Source organism: Chanodichthys erythropterus, chromosome 24, assembly GCF_024489055.1.
Source record: "Chanodichthys erythropterus isolate Z2021 chromosome 24, ASM2448905v1, whole genome shotgun sequence".
Lineage (NCBI taxonomy): Eukaryota > Metazoa > Chordata > Actinopteri > Cypriniformes > Xenocyprididae > Chanodichthys > Chanodichthys erythropterus.
The window spans coordinates 6,282,436-6,304,805 of record NC_090244.1 but is presented as its reverse complement, the minus strand read 5'-3'; the positions used below and the strand labels follow the sequence as shown (position 1 = coordinate 6,304,805).

At 36.8% G+C, this 22,370-nt stretch overlaps 1 protein-coding gene and 1 long non-coding RNA gene across 8 annotated transcripts in view; one reads left to right on the top strand and one right to left on the bottom strand.

The window, feature by feature from the left end:
* Nucleotides 1-14,527, bottom strand: part of LOC137014747 (plexin-B2-like) — a 33,353-nt gene extending 18,826 nt beyond the window's left edge. For 4 of the 7 annotated variants that reach the window (XM_067379256.1, XM_067379255.1, XM_067379252.1 and 1 more), the window contains exons 1-3: nt 14,418-14,462; nt 14,258-14,319; nt 1,626-2,737 (exon numbers count right to left, since the gene is read on the bottom strand). In XM_067379256.1, coding sequence (XP_067235357.1) covers nt 1,626-2,737; nt 14,258-14,273 — 1,128 coding nt within the window. In that variant the 5' untranslated portion in view covers nt 14,274-14,319; nt 14,418-14,462. Of the gene's footprint in view, nt 1-1,625; nt 2,738-13,025; nt 13,099-14,257; nt 14,320-14,417 lie in introns of those variants that run through there. The other 3 variants (XM_067379258.1, XM_067379257.1, XM_067379259.1) reach the window with 3 other exon arrangements.
* The window catches only part of LOC137014749 (uncharacterized), a 35,318-nt gene that overhangs the window by 9,193 nt on the left and 3,755 nt on the right, over nt 1-22,370 (top strand). The window lies entirely within an intron of this gene.

Sequence of the window (22,370 nt, the reverse complement as noted above, 5' to 3'; positions counted from 1 at the left end):
CCAAGATTGGGTAAAAATATGTTATAATGAGTGATTTATAAGCTATTTTTTATAGGCCGGTCATTTTTGACCGGGAACACCACAAGTGTGACTATGTGCCATATTTTTTACAAAACAAAAGTTTCAAAACAAAATTCCTGGTGAAACATTAGAGTAGACTAGTGTGATCAACAGTAGCCATTTTTTTCATATTTTTTTTTTAATATTTCCAAATTTACTCATAAATTATTTGTTTTTTACTCAAAAAATGAGATGCCTACTCTCAGATAAATGAGGCCCATGATTAATCAGATGCAAACAGGATATAAAACCAGTCCTAATTGAAAGAGAACAAGTTGACAAAAAGATTGAATCCAAGATTGGGTAAAAATATGTTATAATGAGTGATTTATAAGCTATTTTTTATAGGCCGGTCATTTTTGACCGGGAACACCACAAGTGTGACTATGTGCCATATTTTTTACAAAACAAAAGTTTCAAAACAAAATTCCTGGTGAAACATTAGAGTAGACTAGTGTGATCAACAGTAGCCATTTTTTTCATATTTTTTTTTTAATATTTCCAAATTTACTCATAAATTATTTGTTTTTTACTCAAAAAATGAGATGCCTACTCTCAGATAAATGAGGCCCATGATTAATCAGATGCAAACAGAAATATAAAACCAGTCCTAATTGAAAGAGAACAAGTTGACAAAAAGATTGAATCCAAGATTGGGTGAAAATATGGTATAATGAGTGATTTATAAGCTATTTTTTATAGGCCGGTCATTTTTGACCGGGAACACCACAAGTGTGACTATGTGCCATATTTTTTTACAAAACAAAAGTTTCAAAACAAAATTCCTGGTGAAACATTAGAGTAGACTAGTGTGATCAACAATACCAATTTTCTTCAGATTTTATTTAATATTTCCAAAATTATTCAAAAATTTAAAAAAAATTACTAAAAAAATGAAATGCCTACTCTCAAATAAATGAGGCCTATGATTATTCAGATCCAAATCAAAATATAAAACCAGTCCTAATTGAAAGAGAACTTGTTGACAAAAAGATTGAATCCAAGATTGGGTGAAAATATGGTATAATGAGCGATTTATATGCTTTTTTTTATGGGCCGGTCATTTTTGACCGGGAACATCACATGTGTTATAGGGTTTTGAACACAACCTGAGGGTTAAATATTTGTTCTTGGACTTTTTGTCTTGTTAATCTTTCATCAAAATATAATTTGCTCTGACTCCAAGACATTTCCTTGTATCTTCTTTCACTCCATCACAGAAATAAAAGAGCACATTTTGTACACCTCTACCCTATGGGTGCTGTATGTTAAGCACAAAAAATCATTAGTTTCCTTTATTTCTAAGTAAATTATAGATTTAAATTAACTTTGGACATTTAAAGCCCTTTTAACTGACATTTAAAACATTTGGGTAGAGGCTCCCCAGACAGCAACATGGTCCGGATCTGGGCCGACACTATGTTTCTATCTGGGTCTTAATACATACAATGCTGGGTTTATAAAGACACTAAATAATTGTTAGTTGCTAAACTACAAAGAAATAACTTTTCTGCCTCAAAACAGAAGTGTGTCATTGATCAATGTTATGAAAAGCTGCTACTTACAACGTGTTTGACACATGGCTCATCTTTACTGGATGTGTAGGGACTCTCCACAACTAATCTGTCGTCAATCTTGCCGTTGTCCGTGTAACAAGCGGTAACTATGGCCAACAGTTTCTGGTTGATGTTTTTAAGGGGGTACATACACAGAGCTGATTCAGTGGCCCCTTCCTCTGAGCTAGCCACCACAAACAGGACTTTATCCCATTCCCGAACATTCCCGTACTCTCCAGATTCGGACATGGCCTGAGCCAGCTCTTTCCCCGGCTCTGTCAAATACGCGGCCTGGACTTTATTGTAGCGATTCTTCTGGCCGCAACTAAGCTGAAGCTCAGTGTACGAATAATAGTAATGGTCGTTCTCGCAGAGGCGTGAAACGAAAGTAAAGTTCTTGTTGTCCGTTCCACCAAGAGTGCGCGAAAAGAGGAAATAGACGAAGTCGTCGTTTTTGAAGGCAAAGCGGAAATCGTGCAGGTACTTCGGCACGAAGGGAACTTCTTGGACCGAAGACTCCTCGATGATGCTCTCGAACACGACCCAGTCTCGATAGTTCTCCAGGATTCTGGTGCTGATGAGATTCGCGCTGTCCATGCTTCCATAGCCCTTGCCGACCAAAAAGACGTTGAATGGTTTATCGTCGATTTCGAGCGTGGCCATGACGCCCACTACGGAAACGTGCTCTTCGGTGCTGGCGGCATAAGTCCGCTCCCCTTTGCTGTCGCTGTAGTATATCTGCTCTTTGACGTTGGTGAGGTTGAGCAGAGAGCAGATTCCTCGGTACAAACTTCCACAGACTATCAGTGACCCGTTAGCCGAATTAACCAGCAACAGTTTATTGGTGTTGTTGGTGTCTCTCAGGTCCTGGCAAGTAGACACAGGAGGTGTGCAACCCTTCGCATCTTTCTTAGGCCCCGTTTCTGCTCTGGCCTCAAGGTTCAATGAAGAGTCCAATTGATAAATAGCATTGACCGCACCCAGGTAAACAAGCCCGGTCTGGGAGTCCTGTGCCACATTATTGATGGTCGTGTCTGTGGAAAACTCGAGTATGGGCTCTTCAGAGGATGCAGCGGTTACTTGTAGCACCAGTAGGACCGCTGGTAACCAGGTGGCCATTGCTGTAAAAAGAGTTTGAATTAAAACAAATGAAAAAATGCTAAGTTCAGATGTTGGGGTCTCAGTGAGTATGAAGATGTTAATTAGTAGGGCTTGCTAAGGTAGACATCACTATTACTATTTTTCATATGCTCTTGAGCCCTACACAGCAAAATCTCCAGAGTTAAATCAACTCTGCTCAGAGTACATTTGGTCCCTCTCTAAATAGCGTTAAAGAGGTCATGAACTGTGTTGGTTTATTGTTTTATAATGTTTCCTGGGTGCACTTATAATGTTAGTAAGCTTTTTACATCCAAAATTGTCATAATTTAAAAATAAAAGGCATTTTTTCCTACCCTGATTTTTGCCCTCTGTTTTGAACGCTCTGTTTTAAGGGGCGTGTCTGCTGTGAGACTTCAGTGTAAACGCCCACTGCTGTGATTGGCTAACATCTTTGCATATGAAATGGCCAAGTATTACTCTGTCTTTTAGCGCGTTTTTACTATTACAGAATACAGATCTCAAGGTTAACTAATCGTGAAAAGTGTTGCATTATATTTAGATCAATGGCGTTATATTTAGATTGTGGCATGAAAGGTTGCAGAGATGAACACTGTAGCTGATCACAGACATGTTGAGTGAATAAAAGCAGTGATCTCCTCATTGAAACTCAATTTCTGCACACTAACAAACAGAGGTGGGTAGTCCAGGGGTCAGTGAGTAAAAGTCCTGCCATATTTTTATTCCACCCACTGAAGCATTAATGAGATCAATAAGTGTTTAATTAGGTGATGATTGAGCATTATTGAAGACACCTGATGATAACAAGCAGAATCACCAAAGGAGAAAATCACAATTTTTAAGTTACCATCATCGAGGTCAGGGTTTGTTTTAGTTGAGCTCTCGACCCTTGACTTTTTAATATCAGGTTTTGTTTGTGCAGTTTTAACTGCATTAAAACCAACCAGATAAGCAAAGTTAAAAGATGATCAGGTGGTGTTGGTTATGTTTTCACTGTTTAGCCCCGCCAACCAATTCACGCATTATATGAAATAACATAGGTAGCCTAAATAAAGAGAACACAAGAGGCGACACTTTGATACTTTTTGGGAAACAATCACTAGATAGCGCTCCGGTAGCGCGGCCGCCATTATGGGGTGAAAATACTAACTGGACCAATAGAATCCTTCACATCTTCACAATTTCACCGCCAAATCAGAAGCGCAATAGAACAGTGTTTTTTAATTAAGTCATCAGTAAATTGTATGGCTCCTACACTAAAAAAAAAAATCCTAATTTTATGGAAAATAACTGTGATTTTTTAGTCATTTTCTTTTATTTTAAATTATACTCAAAACTCTGTAAAAATACAATGTATGTAAATTAACAACTCGGCTGTTATTTTATGTTATGACATTAATGAAAAATTACATTAATTCACATATTTTTTACAGAAAATTTACTGTATTTTTTATACAGTATTTTTTCTGTTTTCTTAAATTACAAACAAATGTAAAATTACAAAAATAACCAGTAATTAAACAGTAACAAAACAGTTAATTGGTAAAAAGGTCAAATGAATGGCAGCCAAAAAACCCTGAAGAATTAAAGTAAAATATGCTAATTTAAATAAACTGAAAAACGCTGTTATTTTACAGGTATTTCCTGAATTATTACGATCAAATACCTTCACTTTAAAAAGCATAAAAAATGGTCAATCAACAAAGCTTTTTTTTTTTTTTTTGTGAGTTGATCTGAATTTTTTGTTGTATTTGTTTTTTTGTTGAGATTCTTATGCTAATTCTTGATGTCTGTGTGAGTCTGCATGACCTTAACAGAAAAATAAAATTGTTTATAGTACTGCAGCACTGCAAAAGTTTTGGTACTTTAAATTACAACTGATATTAAACACTTTAGATAGAGACCAAACTCCACTATCAGTGAGTCAGAACACTTTATGATGACTATCATCTGAGGATTTTTTTCTTTTTTTGCTATAACAAACATGCATCAGAAACACACAGTTAAAGCAATCTGAAAAATACCAATGTTAAAATGTCAAGGGTAACTCAACTAAAGCAAGTACTGATCGCCAGAATGGTGACTTCAAACTTTATTATTTTATTCAATAAAACATCAACATCTAAACCTCTGTTAATTCTCAATAATAAATTTAATATGAAAATATAGCTGCAAGCAGCAATTACGGGGCCAAGCACAAAAGCGGCACAACAAGCCAGCCAACATGGCCGTGAGCATCAGACCAATGACAACAGTGAGCAATTAAAGACTTATTAGGATCATTTTAGGCAAAAGAGCTGAAAAATCACATATATAGTCAATAATAGAGATTTACTGGTTTATCACTTTCCACCAATAGGTGGCCCTGTGACCAAATTAATGTGGTATGGTCAGATTGAGGTGACAATGACATTTGCAACGTTTGGCACCAATATGTCAAAGCATTGCAGAGATACAACTTCAAGAGTCGTTTTTGCGTCATGCCTCAAATCCGTTGCTCCGGTATACGAAAACGGTTTGACATCTACTTGAAACTATTTGTCGGCATGGTCTGAAGATGATACATTTCAATTTTGGTGAAAATCAGAGCAACGGTCTAGGAGGAGTTTGAAAAAGTAGGTTTTTAAAGAAAAACAATATGGTTGACAGGAAGTTCAGCCAGCTATGGCAAATTTGATATCTATGTTCTCAGCATGACCCAAGAAATCAACTGAGATCAGTTCCATTACAATCGGTTAATATAGTCAAAAGTTATTAGCATTTTTGTAAATTTTGTTATAACTTTTGACCACAAGGTGGCGCTGCACCAAAACTTTTTGAGTATTGTCAGGGCATGGTGTCAAAGACCCATACCAAGTTTTGTAACTATACGCTAATGCGTTCGTAAAATACAGCATTTTTGCACAAAATTCAAAATGGCCGAAGGTCAAAATGTCCAATATGGGAAAATTGGATTTCATTCGACTTGGCATGGTGCCTTGAATCTAAAACAAGCGATGTATATCCAACAAATGTATATCCAAATTTATGATTTTTGGACAAACCCATCAGAAGTTATAAGCAAAAATAGCCATTTTTCATATCTCCGCACCAGTAGGTGGTGCTGCACCGAAACACTGCAAGATGTCTCAGGTCATGCTTGTGATGACATGTACCAAGTTTGGTCTGAATACGATAAAGCGCTGCGGAGATACAGCCTTAAGTCTATTTTCGCAAGCGCTACGTACAATTCTTTCGCGTGTTTTACGAAAACGGTTTGAAGAATCGACTTGAGTTCCATAAAAATTGGAAAATTCGTGAAAATCAGAGTAACGGCCTAGGAGGAGTTCGAAAAAGTATGTTTTTCAGAAAATTCAAAATGGCGGAAAATTTTTCATGACGGGAATAATAGGGTGCATTCTAATCGGCTTGACCCAAGGAATCAGAGGAAAAATTTTGTTTCTAGCCCTTACGGTTCAAAAGTTATTAGCATAAACATAAGTGCAACTTTGGACAGCTGGTGGCGCTAGAAGGATTGAGTTAGAGACTCAAATTTTGCTATGGACAAAGGTCAGATTGTCCTCTAACTGTGTGCCAAATTTCACAACTTTCCCGCAAGCGGTTCTAAGGGCTGCCATAGACTTCAAGAGCGGAAGAAGAAGAAGAAGTAGAATCGAAAATAAAAATAAAAAGAACGCCAACAGATACAATAGGTGCCTCCGCACCTTTCCGTAACTTAAAGTCAGGATTGTAATAAGTGAAGATGCTGAGATCTTGAGAGATCTGTTAGGGTTTCATGTTCTGTTGGGATCTAGTGGGTTTCTATCATGTGTTTTGTGTGTCACCATTGTGCTGGAGAGTAGAGCCTGTGCTTCAGTCAAGGATGAGCCAGAAAACATCAATGTTATGCTGCATGTTGCATTATTTCAGAGGCAGTAACATATAGTTACAGTCATTCATGCATTCATGTGTGTTTTTTCTGGTTAAATACAAGAGATTTAACAGACATTCGACAGCACTGCAAAATTGAGTTGTTTATTGTTCAACACTCCCAATTTTTCTGATGTATGTTCTTAATTTAGTTTCATATGTTGTTATTAATTCACTGTTTATAATGCTAATAGTTGAACTTCAAAGAATTTTAACCCAAACTGAATGGTTTTCCAGAGAGCAAAGGTTTTGTGAAAAAAGTGGAAGACTTAAACACAAAGTGTGTAAAATAAACTGTAAAAAGGCTTTGATGATCACTAGTGATAGTATTTTATTCTGTGTTGTCATCGTTCAGGTTGGATTTCAGCTTTAATATACATTTTTTTTTTTTTTTTAAACAAAGCAGCTGATATTGCCAGAAACTAGTGGACCACAAAACTTTCACCACAAAATGGCGGAAACGCAGGGCTGCTGCTGGGCGCCGGTGTTTCAAAGGAACTTTCTATTGAGTGTCACTTCTTGTTAGTGTATATTCTTTGGCCTAAGTAACATAGGCCTACGTGGTGCTAAACCAGATCGAGCTACCAAGCAATAAACAAGCCGTTGTTGAGGATTATATTGTGCAGAACCTGGACTCAACAGTAACGCAACAACATGTCAGTAACTGTGTCCATTCTAATGCCTGATGTGATATTAATGATTCATGTACAGTCACCCACAGAGCAAACAGACTTGGCCCAAATGTGGCCTCATAATGGCACTGCTGGCATGTTGCCGGCACTGGCATGCATCATGTCAGCCAACTGTGGGCCTTCTCCCACTGAAGGGTGAAGACGTCTGTCGGACAACCGCTGTTCTAGGTAAGTGAAGTTATGTTGTGTACGACCTAACATTAGATGTTATGTTATGTTAGATGTTTTGAATCAATATTTGGCCTTTTGGAAAGAATTGAACTTTTTTTTTTTTTTTTTACAAAAAAGCCGCCAAATGCGGTTAAAACTCGCAGATTATTTTGGTTATTATGATTAATGAATTCCATCACTCTTTATGTAACAGCTATCTTTAAAAATAGAATAACAATCCATTTTTGGCGCTTTTTGAAATACATGAAACTCGGATGCCACTTTGTTCTTTATTGAAGTGAATTTTGCCTATAAGGTAGCTGATTCACTTCCCCTTGAACTTGAGAACCCAGATATGAGGATTGACGAGACCAGGGTGAGATAGACCGGCCTGCGGGATGTCCGAGGCGCGGTGCTTCCTGTCCGGTGTGGAACAATATAGCCTATTGTTGTTAAAATTATAGGAAAAATCACAGCAAAATCAGCAACAGTAATTTACTTGAAAGCTGAAAGTGATTCAAAGGTTGTACAATCAGATTTAATTATATCTAAATCTAATCTCTGACTTTGATAATCAGGATAGGTCTATGTCTGATATGTTTGTTTTAGCTAGTAGACATTCTTAAAACAATAAGAAAGCAATTTGTTATTTCGTAAGCATTTTGCATCAGTCATGTAGAATCAAATCTGGAATAATCATTGTGTCACATAAACAAAGACATGTTTTTGGTATTTGTAGGAGGTCATTGTTAGTTTACATTAACCTATGCAATAAGTAACTGTTTAAGACAGACCAGTACATTTTGAAATTAAATGCACTTTTTTTGAGGTGGAAATAAGATGTTATGCTTTGAATGCGTTACATTATCAGTACTTCAACAGTGCATTGGTTACTCTGTTTACACCACAGTTTCCATATCTCAGCATTTTTAAGGTTTTTGTTTGCTAAAATGGTCTTATTTGTCATAATACTGTTGTCAAACTCTGAAAAGCCAGTTAGTCATTCAATAGTGCCATTTTATTGGCAATCATTTCCTGTAAAAAACACCAAAGCAACCTTATTTTTCATTTGTTACTTACATTTATTTACAGTAGATGGATGAATGTTTGTATATGTATTTATTAATTTTGTATTATTATTTTGTCTTTTAGCTGCTTTGAGGAAAAAATTGTCTGACACCACCCCAGACAGCAACATAGTGTGGCCCGGATCCGGCCCACATCTGGTACATGTGGTTTACACGCGGACCAGATGTGGGCCGGATCTGGCCCGACACTATGTTGCTGTCAGGGACAAGACTAAAAGTCTACTCCTGATAGAGATGGAATAAGGAGAGAGCACTTGTGGAGAAATGAGGGGCTGCAGAGCTGTACTTCACTTCCTGAGGACAGTCCTAAATATGATCATGTTCTCCCTCACACATACAAACATTCTGATGTGTAAATTTGTTTTAACTATTTTTTTTAAATTTGCTCTATATGTGTTTAGAGTAAAATTATATTATCTTTACATTTCAGTGCTAGATTCATTCATATATTCATGAGGTGGTAATAAGATATGCTTTGATTGTACTCAATAAAATAGCCTTAACACAGTTACACAATTCTGAATGTGGTTATTATTATTATTGGCTTGTGCAATATTGTTAAATAAATTGAATTTTCTTGTGACTCATTTCACATGGTTTGGGTAGGATTAGGCTGGGTTATGGCTCATTTTTGGGGTTAAAGGGTGGTGGTGATATGGATAACATATGGCTGAGAATTGGTACCAATAATAAAACCTGTATTGGCCCAGTTCAGGGCCAGTTAAGGGTGATTAACTGGCTGAGATTCGGGCCGGTTATGGCCCATGTGTGACCCCTGTCTTTAATCCAGTTCTGGGCCACTTCAGGGCCGTCATTCTTTGCGGTACTTGGGCCGAGGGAAACGTGATTGTGTGGCCCGGAGCTGGGCCAGAAAACATTTGCTATGTGGGCAGATGATCTTTGTCTGTGTCAGTAAATCAAACCCGTGACTAAACGTCAACTTGCGTTGTTTCTCTTAGTAGGATGAAAATAATCTGTTATTTATCAGTGACTAATTTATATAAAGAAAGCGATCAAAGAAAGCCCCTTTGCAATCGTTGGAGCAGCGTGTGCTGAAGCTGTCAATCAAACAGCGCGAGTTTATCAGTGACTGACACGCAAAACTCCCGTTTTATTTAACAAATCTTTTAGTTATTTTGCGTTTGTACTGTTAGTGAAGATGAAAGCATTTGTTAGTGTGCAGAATTTGAGTTTCAATGAGGAGATCACTGCTTTCATTCACTCAACATGTCTGTGATCATCTACAGTGTTCATCTCTGCAACCTTTCATGCCACAATCTAAATATAACGGCATAGATCTAAATATAATGCAACACTTTTCATGATTAGTTAACCTTGAGAGCTGTAATAGTAAAAACGCGCTAAAAGAGAGAGTAATACTTGGACATTTCATATGCAAAGATGTTAGCCAATCACAGCAGTGGGCGTTTACACTGAAGTCTCACAGCAGACACGCCCCTTAAAACAGAGCATTCAAACCAGAGGGCAAAAATCAGGGTAGGAAAAATGCCTTTTATTTATAAATTATGACAATTTTGGATGTAAAAAGCATACTAACATTATAAGTGCACCCAGGAAACATTATAAAACAATAAACCAACACAGTTCATGACCTCTTTAAATCTCTTGTATTTAACCAAGAAAAACACACATTAATGAATGACTACAACTATATGTTACGGCCTCTGAAATAATGCAACATGCAGCATAACATTTTCTGGCTCATCCTGGACTGAAGCACAGGCTCTACTCTCCAGCACAATGGAGACCCACAAACACATGATAGAAACCCTCTAAATAACAGAACATGAAACATTAACAGATCTCTCAAGATCTCAGCATCTTCACGTATTACAATCCTGACTTTATTTCATATTAAAGTTATTATTGAGAATTAACAGAGGTTTAGATGTTGATGTTTTATTGAATAAAATAATGAAGTTTGAAGTCACCATTCTGGTGGTCAGTACTTGCTTTAGTTGAGTTACCCTTGACATTTTAACATTGGTATTTCTCATATTGCTTTAACTGTGTGTTTCTGATGCATGTTTGTTATAGCAAAAAAGAAAAAAAAGAAAAAAACTCAGATGATAGTCATCATAAAGTGGTTTGCCTCACTGATAGCAGAGTTTGGTCTCTATCTAAAGTGTTTAATCTCAGTTGTAATTTAAAGTACCAAAACTTCTGCAGTTCTGTAGTACTATAAACAAAGTCATGCAGACTCACACAGACATCAAGAATCAGCGTATGAATCTCAACAAAACAACAAAAAATTCAGATCAACTCATAAAATAAAAAAAAAAGCTGACCATTTTTTATGCGTTTTAAAGTGAAGGTATTTGATCGTAATAATTCAGGAAATACCTGTAAAATAACAGTGTTTTTCAGTTTATTTAAATTAGGATATTTTACTTTAATTCTACAGGGTTTTTTGGCTGCCATTCATTTGACCGTTTTACCAATTAACTGTTTTGTTACTGTTTAATTACTGGTTATTTTTGTAATTTTACATTTGTTTGTAATTTAAGAAAACAGAAAAAATACTGTATAAAAAAAAAAATTTTCTGTAAAAAATATGTGAATTAATGTAATTTTTCAATAATGTCATAACACATAACAGCTGAGTTGTTAATTTACATACATTGTATTTTTACAGTTTTAAGTATAATTTAAAATAAAAGAAACTGACTGTAAAAAAATCAGTTATTTTCCATAAAATTAGGATTTGTTTTTTAGTGTAGGAGCCATACAATTTACTGATGACTTAATTAAAAAACACTGTTCTATTGCGCTTCTGATTTGGCAGTAAAATTGTGAAGATGTGAAGGATTCTATTGGTCCAGTTAGTATTTTCACCCCATAATGGCGGCCGCGCTACCGGAGCGCCATCTAGTGATTGTTTCCCAAAAAGTATCAAAGTGTCGCCTCTTGTGTTCTCTTTATTTAGGCTACCTATGTTATTTCATATAATGTGTGAATTGGTGGGCGGGGCTAAACAGGCAGGAATGAAGTAGGCGTTGATCTTCTTCTGCAGAGGCGGTGCTTGCTGCCCTTTGACGTCATAGATCCCCACTTTGTAAATCCTGTCGTTTTCTGGGTCTGGTGTCAATTAAAGCTTTTATTGGACTAACAAGGAAGTTTTCAGCTCTGAAACTTACAGGATATTCTTAAAGTATGATGACAAATGATATGTCAAAAGCTCAAGGAAAATTTGATTTCTCAGTTCATGACCCCTTTAAAATAACACTGAAGCAGATTTAAAGTTAATGATATAATTAAGCAATTAATTAAGTGATGATTGAGCAATAATGATAAACAGCTGCTGTTAACAAGCAGAATCACTGAAGAAAAGAGAAACACAAGAACTACAACTGACTTCAGCCACAGCCTTAGATGAAATCAACTGATCAAATCAGATCTGATCAAACAGCTCCAGAAACAGCATTACCAGCTTCACATATTACTAACCAGACCGACTTTTTAGAGGTTTATTTGTTAAGAAAAGAAAAAAGATGTTTTCATGTATAAGCCTGAATAGTAATAGTTGTTCATTTTTAACACTGAAGCTTTATGGTGGCATTGGTACATTTTTTTTTGTTGCAATTTTGTAATAGCTGAATCTCAGTTAAAGAACCAAAGAGAAAGAATCTTCTTTGTGATGCTAATTTGAAATGGCTTTCAAAAAGCAAATTCAAGCTGATCTGCTGCTTTATTCTTTTAACTCAGCAATACACAAATGTTTGCTGTGAAAAAGTTAAGAGCTCAACTGAAACAAACCATGACCACCACGGTGGTGGCATGCTTTTTTGACCAATAAAACACCAACATTTAAACCTCTGTTAATTCTCAATAAGAACTTTTTGTGACAGTCTAGGTTAGTAATAAGTGAATCAGATCTTCTAATCAGATCTTGAGAGATTTAATGTCTTTTACCTTCAGTCGATTTCAATTAAATGGTTTTGACTGTTGTAGTTCTTGTGTTTCTCTTTTCTTCAGTGATTCTGCTTGTTAACAGCAGGTGTTCATCATAAATGTTCAATCATCACTTGATTAATAGCTTAATTATCTCATTAAGTTTGTACCAAATGTACTCTGAGCAGAGTTGATTTAACTCTGGGGAATTTACTGTGTAGATAACAACCCAGAACACCACAAAAACATCCTAACCACCACCTAGAACCCTCAAGAAACCACCCAGTACACAGTAGAATCCCACTGGAACCACCTAAAACACAATAAACCCACTAAGACAACATAGCATCACCCCAGGAAATATGATATGTAACCAATTTACCTAATATTTTGCAGTCAAAACTGACTGCATCCACACAAGTAGCGTGCATATGATCGATCTGAAGCTGAGGAAATGGTTTTGTGCTTATCAGAAGTTGTGAAAGCAGAGGTGAAAAGATAGAGGAAGTGAAAGAACACGAGTGGAAAGGGAGGCCCACTTTTTTCTTTAGTCAGCAGGCAGTGGTTTGTGGCCAGCTGTTGATCATCAAACGTGAGAATGAATGCAGTCTGTCATTATGTCCGTCATTTCCCACGATGCTGTTGGTGTAACTTAGCCCAGGAAAAAACTTAAAAACCTTAAAAACTACTCTCTCGACTTCACACATCGCCCCTAACCTGATTAATCCATAGATGAGACCTTATAGGACTGACACACATGCCTAAAGACAATGAGCCAATCGGAGTGAGACAAAATGGAAAAATTAATTGTACAATCATGGCTGATAGCAATAATTCAATAACTATTTTCATGTTATAAATCTATTCTACTATTCAAAAAGAAAGAAAGAACACAAAAAAACTGTGTTTCATGCATAAATACTGAAATTTGCTTTAGAAATAATGGCTGATGCCAATTTTTAAAGAAATGTTGAAAACCTTTTGAACAGGATAAAGATGTCCAAATGTTTCTTATTTTGTTTAAATATCTTTTCATTTAGTACTGACTTTCAGAAGCAACAGCAGACACTTAAATGTTTGTCAGAAGACAAATTAAGTAGCTACAATATTCCTTGATCTTCAAATTCAAATAGTTTTCACTCCCCGGCTCCTAATGCATCGTGTTTTCTTCTGGAGCATCAGTGAATGTTTGAAACTTTTCTAATAGTTGTGTTTGAGACCTTCAGTTGTTCTCAGTGTGAAAAGATGGATCTCAAAATCATACGGTCACTGCTGTAAATGGTTTAAATACACAAAAGATGCTGGAAAACTGAAAAATTTTCAGGACCTGGAGGATTATCCAGGTAAGTTAACCACACACAGTATTAAGAAACAATGGTTCACAAACTTTTGAGCGGGGTCATGTTAATAAATTCAGCAATTTTTTTTTTGTCTTGTGGACCATACATTTTTAATGTAAAAATAAATACATTTTTAATGATTTTATAAAGTATATGTAAGATAAACATTTACTGGACTGAAGCAATTAGGGTTTACTTGATTATTCATGCATCATTTTTTAATGTAAAAAAAAAAAAAATTACACACAAAAGGTAGACCCACCGGAAAGTCATACACTGCATACTTACTACTACAGTCTATTGAATACTTATTAGTGAAAATAAGTGAATAAATAACATTACCTGTTAATAATTACATTAAAAGTCGCAAGAACAGAAAAAACTGCACTGTAGTTTCGGAATGAATGTTAAAACGTCTATTCACAACAAACCCAATCGGTACATCATCTCACATGCAACATGCGTCTCGGTCAGTCCGGGATGTGCGTCCCGTCTGAAACCAAACACAACCGTGAACTGCTGTATACGGTCTTTAGGAATGTGCAAAGCAAAATATTCCGAGTCAAAACACGCAAATACAGACTTACTTACCTTGGCAGTACAATTTGAGAGGAATAGATTCCCGGTGCACGGAAAGTTCACACGTCACTCACGGATGGAGAGAATGTTGTGCCGAAATTCGACTGCTTGCCAGAATTGACTTTCCTCCGCGTGCACGCGCATGGCGTGTTCCGTTAACATCGGTGTAGCCAATGAATTTATGTGTTGCACTTTCATTTTAATTTAATTTTATTTATTTTAATTATTATTTGGCTGTAAATAACAGGATCCATTTGTAGGCCAGTTTTCATAAAATCCAATGGCTCAGTGAGGTTTCGATTGACAGCAAGATAATTATCACTTTCAATGCCCAGACACTGCCCTACTAAAGACATATTTAAAACAGTCCATGTGACTACAGTGGTTCAACCATAATGTTACGAAGCAACGAAAAAACTTTTTGTGTGCCAAAAAATCAACAATATCTAGGGATGGGCGATTTCAAAACACTGCTTTATGAAGCTTTGAAGCTTTACGAATTTTTGTTTCGAATCAGTGGTTTAGAGCGTTTGTCAAAGTCACGCCCCCAGTGGTGAACCATTGAAATTTCGTAAGAAAGCCTCGTTAGAATATTGCACACACTCAAAAAAATAACTTGTTGGTCTAACTTAATTCAATTATGACACCTATTTCCACACAGTTGAACTGATTTATTTGAACTTAAGCTAGGTTAATTGTACTAATGAGTGAAATTCATCCTAATTGAATGAGATCACACCAGTTTCATTTGACGTATTCTGTGTATGTTTCCTGAACATAATTCATTCTTGTTGATCCAACCAGTGCTTTTTTTATTTTTTTTTTTTGTTACCATCATGGTGAAGATGTGCGCTTGTGCTTAGGTTTTGAGTAGCTGTTGTACACAGACATACATGTTTCATTACCATTGAGAGGGGAAAAGCTGATGACCATATGTAGACTGTGTAAAATTTGTGCTGGCCCTCCAAGTAATTTATTTATATTTCTATAAAAACTAAACTAAAATAACACTTATTCATATGCTAAGTAACATTTATAGCATGCAAGTAATGATCAGATAAAGAACTTCTCATTACTGGCTTGAGCACAGTTAATGCTCGTTAAAAACAATATAAATTTGTTTTACATAGCCACCTAGAGCCTAACCACAAGGTCTACACTTCAGCATAATGGTAACCTCAAAAAATCGACATAACATAAACTCTTTTAAATGTCAAATATAACTGAACTTCAAACTTTAAAAGGTATTTCCCTTTACTAAAAAACACATTAAACAGCACTTAAGTTCAACATTTACTGTCCCAATCTTTCCCTATGCAAAGCATGCTGGGAACTAGAAATCCACTGCCCAGGTTCAATCAATGCAACATAAATGATTCATGTAGTCCCAACACAAATGGTTTAGGTTGACCTAACATTTTGCAAATTTAATTTCATTTAACATAATACAATTGAGTGCGAATGCCAATTAAGTAAAAAACTAAAGATTTGTGTTGGTTCAGCTTATTTTATTTAAATAAACTGAACAAGCAGCTAGAATCATTTTTTTGAGTGCATGCGCGACTGAACGAATCACCCCCCGAGACGACTCGTTCTTCCCGAGTCACATTAAAGAAAAACAAAGATTCGCAAAGCTTCGAAGCTTCATCAAAGTCCCTTTAAGACAAGCCATTTCACTTGGCGGCCATCTTTGAAACGCCTCTCGGGCATCCAAGTGCAGCTCCTATCTCTTTGAATGGGGAAACATCAAATTCTCTAAAGCTGTTTACCAAGCTTTTGATTAAATTTCATATTTGAAATCAATGAAATCTGATAACATCTGTCTCATAAATTTTGTTTCTAAACGCTCGAATCATGACAAAAAACTGTATTTTTCAGGTTGAATCAACCTAATGCGCATGCGCAGTCCTAAATTTGCGTCTCGTGCCTCATTTCGGAGGTGTGTGTCTGACTGTTTATATAGGAACCGGTGCTTCTAACGGCCGCTGCAGTGATGGGATGCAGGGGCGTAGGAGCGTTTTTGAACCTGGGGGGGACAGTAAATGCCAGGGGGGTTAGGGGGAAATCCGGGAAATTCCCCGTTTATATATATATGTATTATATATATATATATATATATATATATATATGTGTGTGTATTATATATATATATATATATATATATATATATATATATATATATATATATATATATATATATATATATATATATATAGCACTTAAATGCTAATTTCCAGTGACTTTTGGGAACGGATTGTTTCCCACAGGATTTTGTGAGACTGTGGTGGGTGGACATCGGTTCCTCTAGGGGGGTCCGGGGGCATGCCCCCCCGTAGGAAAATTTTGTACATTTTAAATTTAAATGCATAAATCTGGTGTATTCTGAGAGCAAAATTACGTGACTAGATCAATGAAGAAATTTGTTCTCTTGTAAACAATTTTGTGCTCTAATTTATTTATTGGTGATGGTAGGGCACATCACGTACACAACATATAGGCCTAGTAGGCTAATTGATAGTACATAAGTGGTCAAACATGTAGAGTACACATTTAAACCATTAAAAATATGTAGCAAAAGAGGTTACCTTTGTTGAATTAATTTATTAGTGGGAGCCTGTATCTTTGATTTGTTAACCAATCCAGAATGCACTAAACACAACATCTCATTATAGAGAAAAATAACAAATTAATAAAAATATATTCATAAGCTGACCAATAAATAAATAAGTAAACTAGGTGAGTATATAATTCAGCAGCAAAAAATTCAGCAGTAAAATATTCTAGCCTAAAAACTTTGCACAGTAATTTTATAAATCCAAATGTTAATAAAAAGTTTAAAATTACTATTTGTATTATGAAATTAGATTTATATGAAAATAATTATATGTATTTATATTAATGTAACATTAAAAGACGCTTATTTAAAATGTATTGTTCAGCTTTTTAATGAGGCAACAAGCTATAGATACGACAGAACAAAATAGGCTATTAATAATCTTTCAGTGTGCAAAACCATGATAATATGAAACGCTTCAAAACAACAGCAAAAAACCGCTAATGCGCATCCCGGGTGCAGAATGATGCGCTTGAAGCAATATCGAGTCAGAGCGCGCAGTTGTGCTGCGCATTGAAAAGTTCACGGTACAAAGAGAATCCCTGTGTATATCTGCATCTAACAGTTTATTAATCATATGTTTCTTTCATTTTTAAATTCCAGTTATTGTGCGTGTGACACGAATTCATAGTCCGATCTAACAGACATCCTGTAGCCAGTATGATGACATCGTTCAGAAACAGCAATAAACTCCAGCAAGATAAAGTCATTTTATGCAAATCCACAGCTCTTTATCTACATATCAAGTATTATAATGGGAATATATCATATTGGAGGGCAGAGGGAAGACGAGTTTCTGACCGTGAACTTATCGATGCACATTTCTTCTGTCCCTCACATGAAGCTATGGAATGGTTTCAGATGACTTTGAATATAGTGCCCTAAAACTTAATTGGTGCTAATCTACTTACTTTGCTCTGTGTCTCCCACTTTTGCCATATAAAAGAGCGCAATTTATGGTGCGTGTGTGTGTAACCATAGCGACAAAACGACCAACTTTCGGAACCTGCACTTATAATTTCGTTTTTAAAAATTTAATTATGCATTTAAAAGTTGCAGAATGGATTAATTTGGAGACTCCGAAATCGGCAGAGATAGGCAGGCAATGCAAAACAAAATCTGACATTGGGAAATAGTGAGGGGGACAAAACTTAGATTTTGAAATGTGGGGGGGACGTGTCCCCCACGTATAATGGCTCCTACGCCCCTGATGGGATGCCTTTACCAGTCGGGGATTGGCTCTTTTTTTAGAAAGCTGGTCTTATTCTGCCATATTGCGCTTTGCACTTTCTCCCATTCAAAACAACACGAGTGACACGTCTTGTGTTATAGTCTTTGGCTTCATGAAGCACTGTTTTGAAATCGCCCATCACTAGACATAGATATCTCCTGTACAGTAGAGCTGTAAAAGGAAATATAATGTTGGCAGTTAAACATTAATGCTGCCCCACTGGAAACCACTTGGTGTGTACAGTCACAGTCTTCTTAGCAAACACTTGCCATGGTCAGAAATCCCCAGTGTGAATGTGATATGATTGTGAACCTGACTGTACAGTGAATCTGGGGAGTGTTACAATGTGTGTTACAATTTCTTAACATTTTCTTGTCGTGGTGTAACTTGGGTGGAAAAGACTTGGTTACATAAAGCTTTGAACTTTCATTATTTTTTTTAGCATAGTGGCTTTGGTGAAAACAGCTATATCTGATGAATCAGTTTCAAATCGCTTAAAAAACAGCACGGTGGCGACACCTGCTGGTCAAAACTGTGTAAATGCAGTGAGAACAGGCCAGATATGTTTAATAACACCTTAAGGGCTACGTTCACACTGCAGGCTGAAACGACCCAATTCCGATTTTTTTGCCCCTATGCGACCTGTATCTGATCTTTTCATGACAGTCTGAACGACACAGATCCGATCTTTTCAAATGTGACCCAGGCCACTTGGGTATGTGGTCCTGAATCCAATACGTATCCGATCTTTTGAAATGCGACCTCCGTCTGAACGGCCAGACCACATGTATCCGACCCGTACGTCATTGATACGCTACAAATGTCATAATTGTGCATTGAAGTAGGCGGGAACGAGAAGATAAACAACAACCATGGCGGACGATGCTGCTGAGACCAGTCAATGGAAGGGAAGCGAGGTCACAGATTTAATTAATATTTGGGGTGACAGCTCTATTCAGGCCAAACTCGAGGGCTCTTATCGGAACCGGGCGGTTTACGAAAACATTTCCAGCAAAATGGCCGAGCGTGGTTACAGACGATCCTGGCTCCAATGCCAGCGAAAAATAAAAAGCCTCTGAGCCAAATACAAGGAGGTTAAAGCCTGGAACAAACGAGGTGGCCGTCTACTTCCGCAAACAACGAGTGACGTTGTTGACCGTTGCGTACTCTTCTGCGCATGCGGGTCACTTTTGGGTCATTTCACGTTCACACAGGAGATCACAAAAGGTCGCATTTAATTGAAAATGTGAACAGCTTTGCAAAAAAATCAATTTTTTTCAAAAAATCGGAATTGTGCATTAAGCCCTGCAGTGTGAACGTAGTTAAAACAGCCCAAACAAAAACTATTATTAAGAAGTGAAGGGTCAAGAGCCCAACTAAAGCAAACACTCATCTCCACGATGGTGGCTTAAAAATTGTGATTTTTCTCCTTTGGTGATTCTGCGTGTTCGTCTATATCGGGTGTCCAGAAGACGTCAAAAAAAGACGTCATAAAAACTTTCATTCTGGCCCCTCAGTGGACGTCTTTTCAACCTGAGACAAGACCTCAAAAAGACGTCTTCTGGACGTAATTTGCTCAGTGGGTTCACAAACCACATGTTTTCAGGGTATTCTATTAAATATAATCTTTAAATAATTGCCTAGATCACCAGAAAGATCACTAGACTGCTTCTCACACTGATAGGTGGACAGAGTGTGCAATTAAAAATTTTAAGAATAAGAATATAAAATACATTCTATCAAATTAAATAAGATTATATCAGCATGTGTTTCTTAGTCTTTCACTGATGAAATGTGTTAGTTGTTAAAGATCTGAGAAATTGTATTTCAATTAGCCTGCTTTAAAGGTGCCCTAGAATTAAAAATTGAATTTACCAACTAACAATCACTTAGCTCGGATCATGCCAAACCGTTCAAATTATTATTACTGTTATATTGTTCTCAAATTGTTAATGTTAACAACATCAACACTGCGTGACTGTGTATTTAGTGTGTATTAGCATAACCTGTAGATTTCAATTTCTGTATCTACTCCACAGTCCGAAGTCTTTTGCTTTTTGACTACAGCTGAATCTCCAGTTGTCACTGATGATTGTCATTTGGACCTTTCTGGATCTCAATCGGCCATCAAAATGATAAGTTTAATTATTTCAGCTGCTGTGAGAAAAGGCTATAAACGTGCCGCTACCGGCAGCTTCCTCACATGATTTAATTGAGCCTCTCAACGGGACTCCTTTCTGTTTACGGACGTGACGTAATGACGCACAGAGGAACTGCTGCATGCTTGAATTTCCCGCGGAAATCCGCCAGTTCGCTCTTATTATAAAACATTATTACAAGCTAACCGTCGTGAATCAAGACAAGATAATTAGATAGTTTTGAACACTGGCTGGTTATGTACTTGAGTAAATAATGCCAGAATTTTCATTTTTGGGTGAACTAACCCTTTAATGCATGGTGAGGAGGAGAGTTTGAGGGTGCGTTCACACTTGTCATGTTTGGTTCGATTAAAACGAACCCTGGTGCGATTGCTCGGATAGTGCGGTTCATTTGAACATATGTGAACGCTGCCATCCGAACCCTGGTGTGCACCAAACAAGCGGACCGAGACCGCTGAAAAGATAGAGACCCTAAAAAGGACAGGATCCAAGCGCATGTCAGTTTTTCTTGTCATAGTCGCGAGCGGTGTTTTGACTACTTTACACATTTTATAAGCTCTTCACGAGTTCCCAGCTGGCCAAAATACCATCACATGCAGGCTACGCACAAACAACGAGCGCATTTACCTCAGAAAACAGCACTGTTTTGGATGCTCGGTAAGTTCCGTTTCAAAATAGGCAATACGTCATAAAATCCGACCAATCACGTTGTGAATGTATCCCTATGCCTATAGGTTCGGTATCTTTTGGTTCGGTGATAAAATTGCCAATGTGAACGCTAACCGGACCAGGACTAAATGTTTTTTTTTTCTTCTTTGGTCCGGACCAAATGAACCAAACGAACCGAACTACAAGTGTGAACGCACCCTGAGTGGTCAAATCTAATGATCACAGCTGGGGAATTGCAAAAATTAGTTGAGTCTTGCGGTCAGAATTCCCCCCAAAAATGATCAAACAGGACCTACATCACCTCAAGTTGTTTAGGAGGGTTTCAAGAAAAATCCTCGCTCATCCAAAAACAAACTCCAGCATATTCATATTGTGTCACTGAGTGAAGCTTCTGCCACGGCCATCCCAGTCCCCTGACCTGAAAGCTATAGAAAACGAGTGGAATGAACTGAAGACGAGAAGCACCAACATGGATCTGGGAATCTGAAGGATCTGGAGAGATTCTGTATGAATTATTTCTGATCTTTTGTTAGGTGTTCTCCAAACTCATCAAGCATTATAGAAGATAATTGGGTGCCAATAATTATGTCCAATGTGAACTAGAAAAAAACTTTTATTTCATAATGAGATTTCCCCCACTTTCAATTGTTGTACTTCAATGAAAGGTTATTTTGTGATTTTTTAATAAAAGGTCAAAAGGATAAACAATGCAGATTTATTTTCACAGCTGCCTTTGCTCATATTTACCAAGGGTGTCAATATTAGTGGAGGGCACTGTACGGTATATTCACAAAGGGATATTTGTGTAAAATTTCTTGTCAAGCTCTCTTTTAATGGCCTACATGTGAGTCTTTTTTTTTTGTACATATTCAAACATATTAATATTTTTGACAGTAATGGAAGAAGGTGCTGGCAGGAACAATAACACTTGTAACCTACACCCTACAGTGACACACCTTCAGAATTCAACAAAGAACTGTGTACACTAGCACTACTGTATTACTTAGTGAACGTGTATTTAAAGAAGATCTAAAAACAATAACCACTTGTTCTGCCATAAGTCTTTCAAAAGGAAGCAAGTGAGAACAAACTGGATGGCACACCAGTAGATGGCAGCAAATCACTGTTATTTGACATTTTGATTTTTTTCTTGCCCTCTTGTCGTGTATTTTACAAGTACAATTCGAAAACCGCAGGCTTTAATAAAGGGTAATAATACAGTATGTGTGGCTTTCCAGTGAAGGGTGTAAAATCATTCTGATGAAATTCCGATCAAAAAGGGTGAGTCTGTG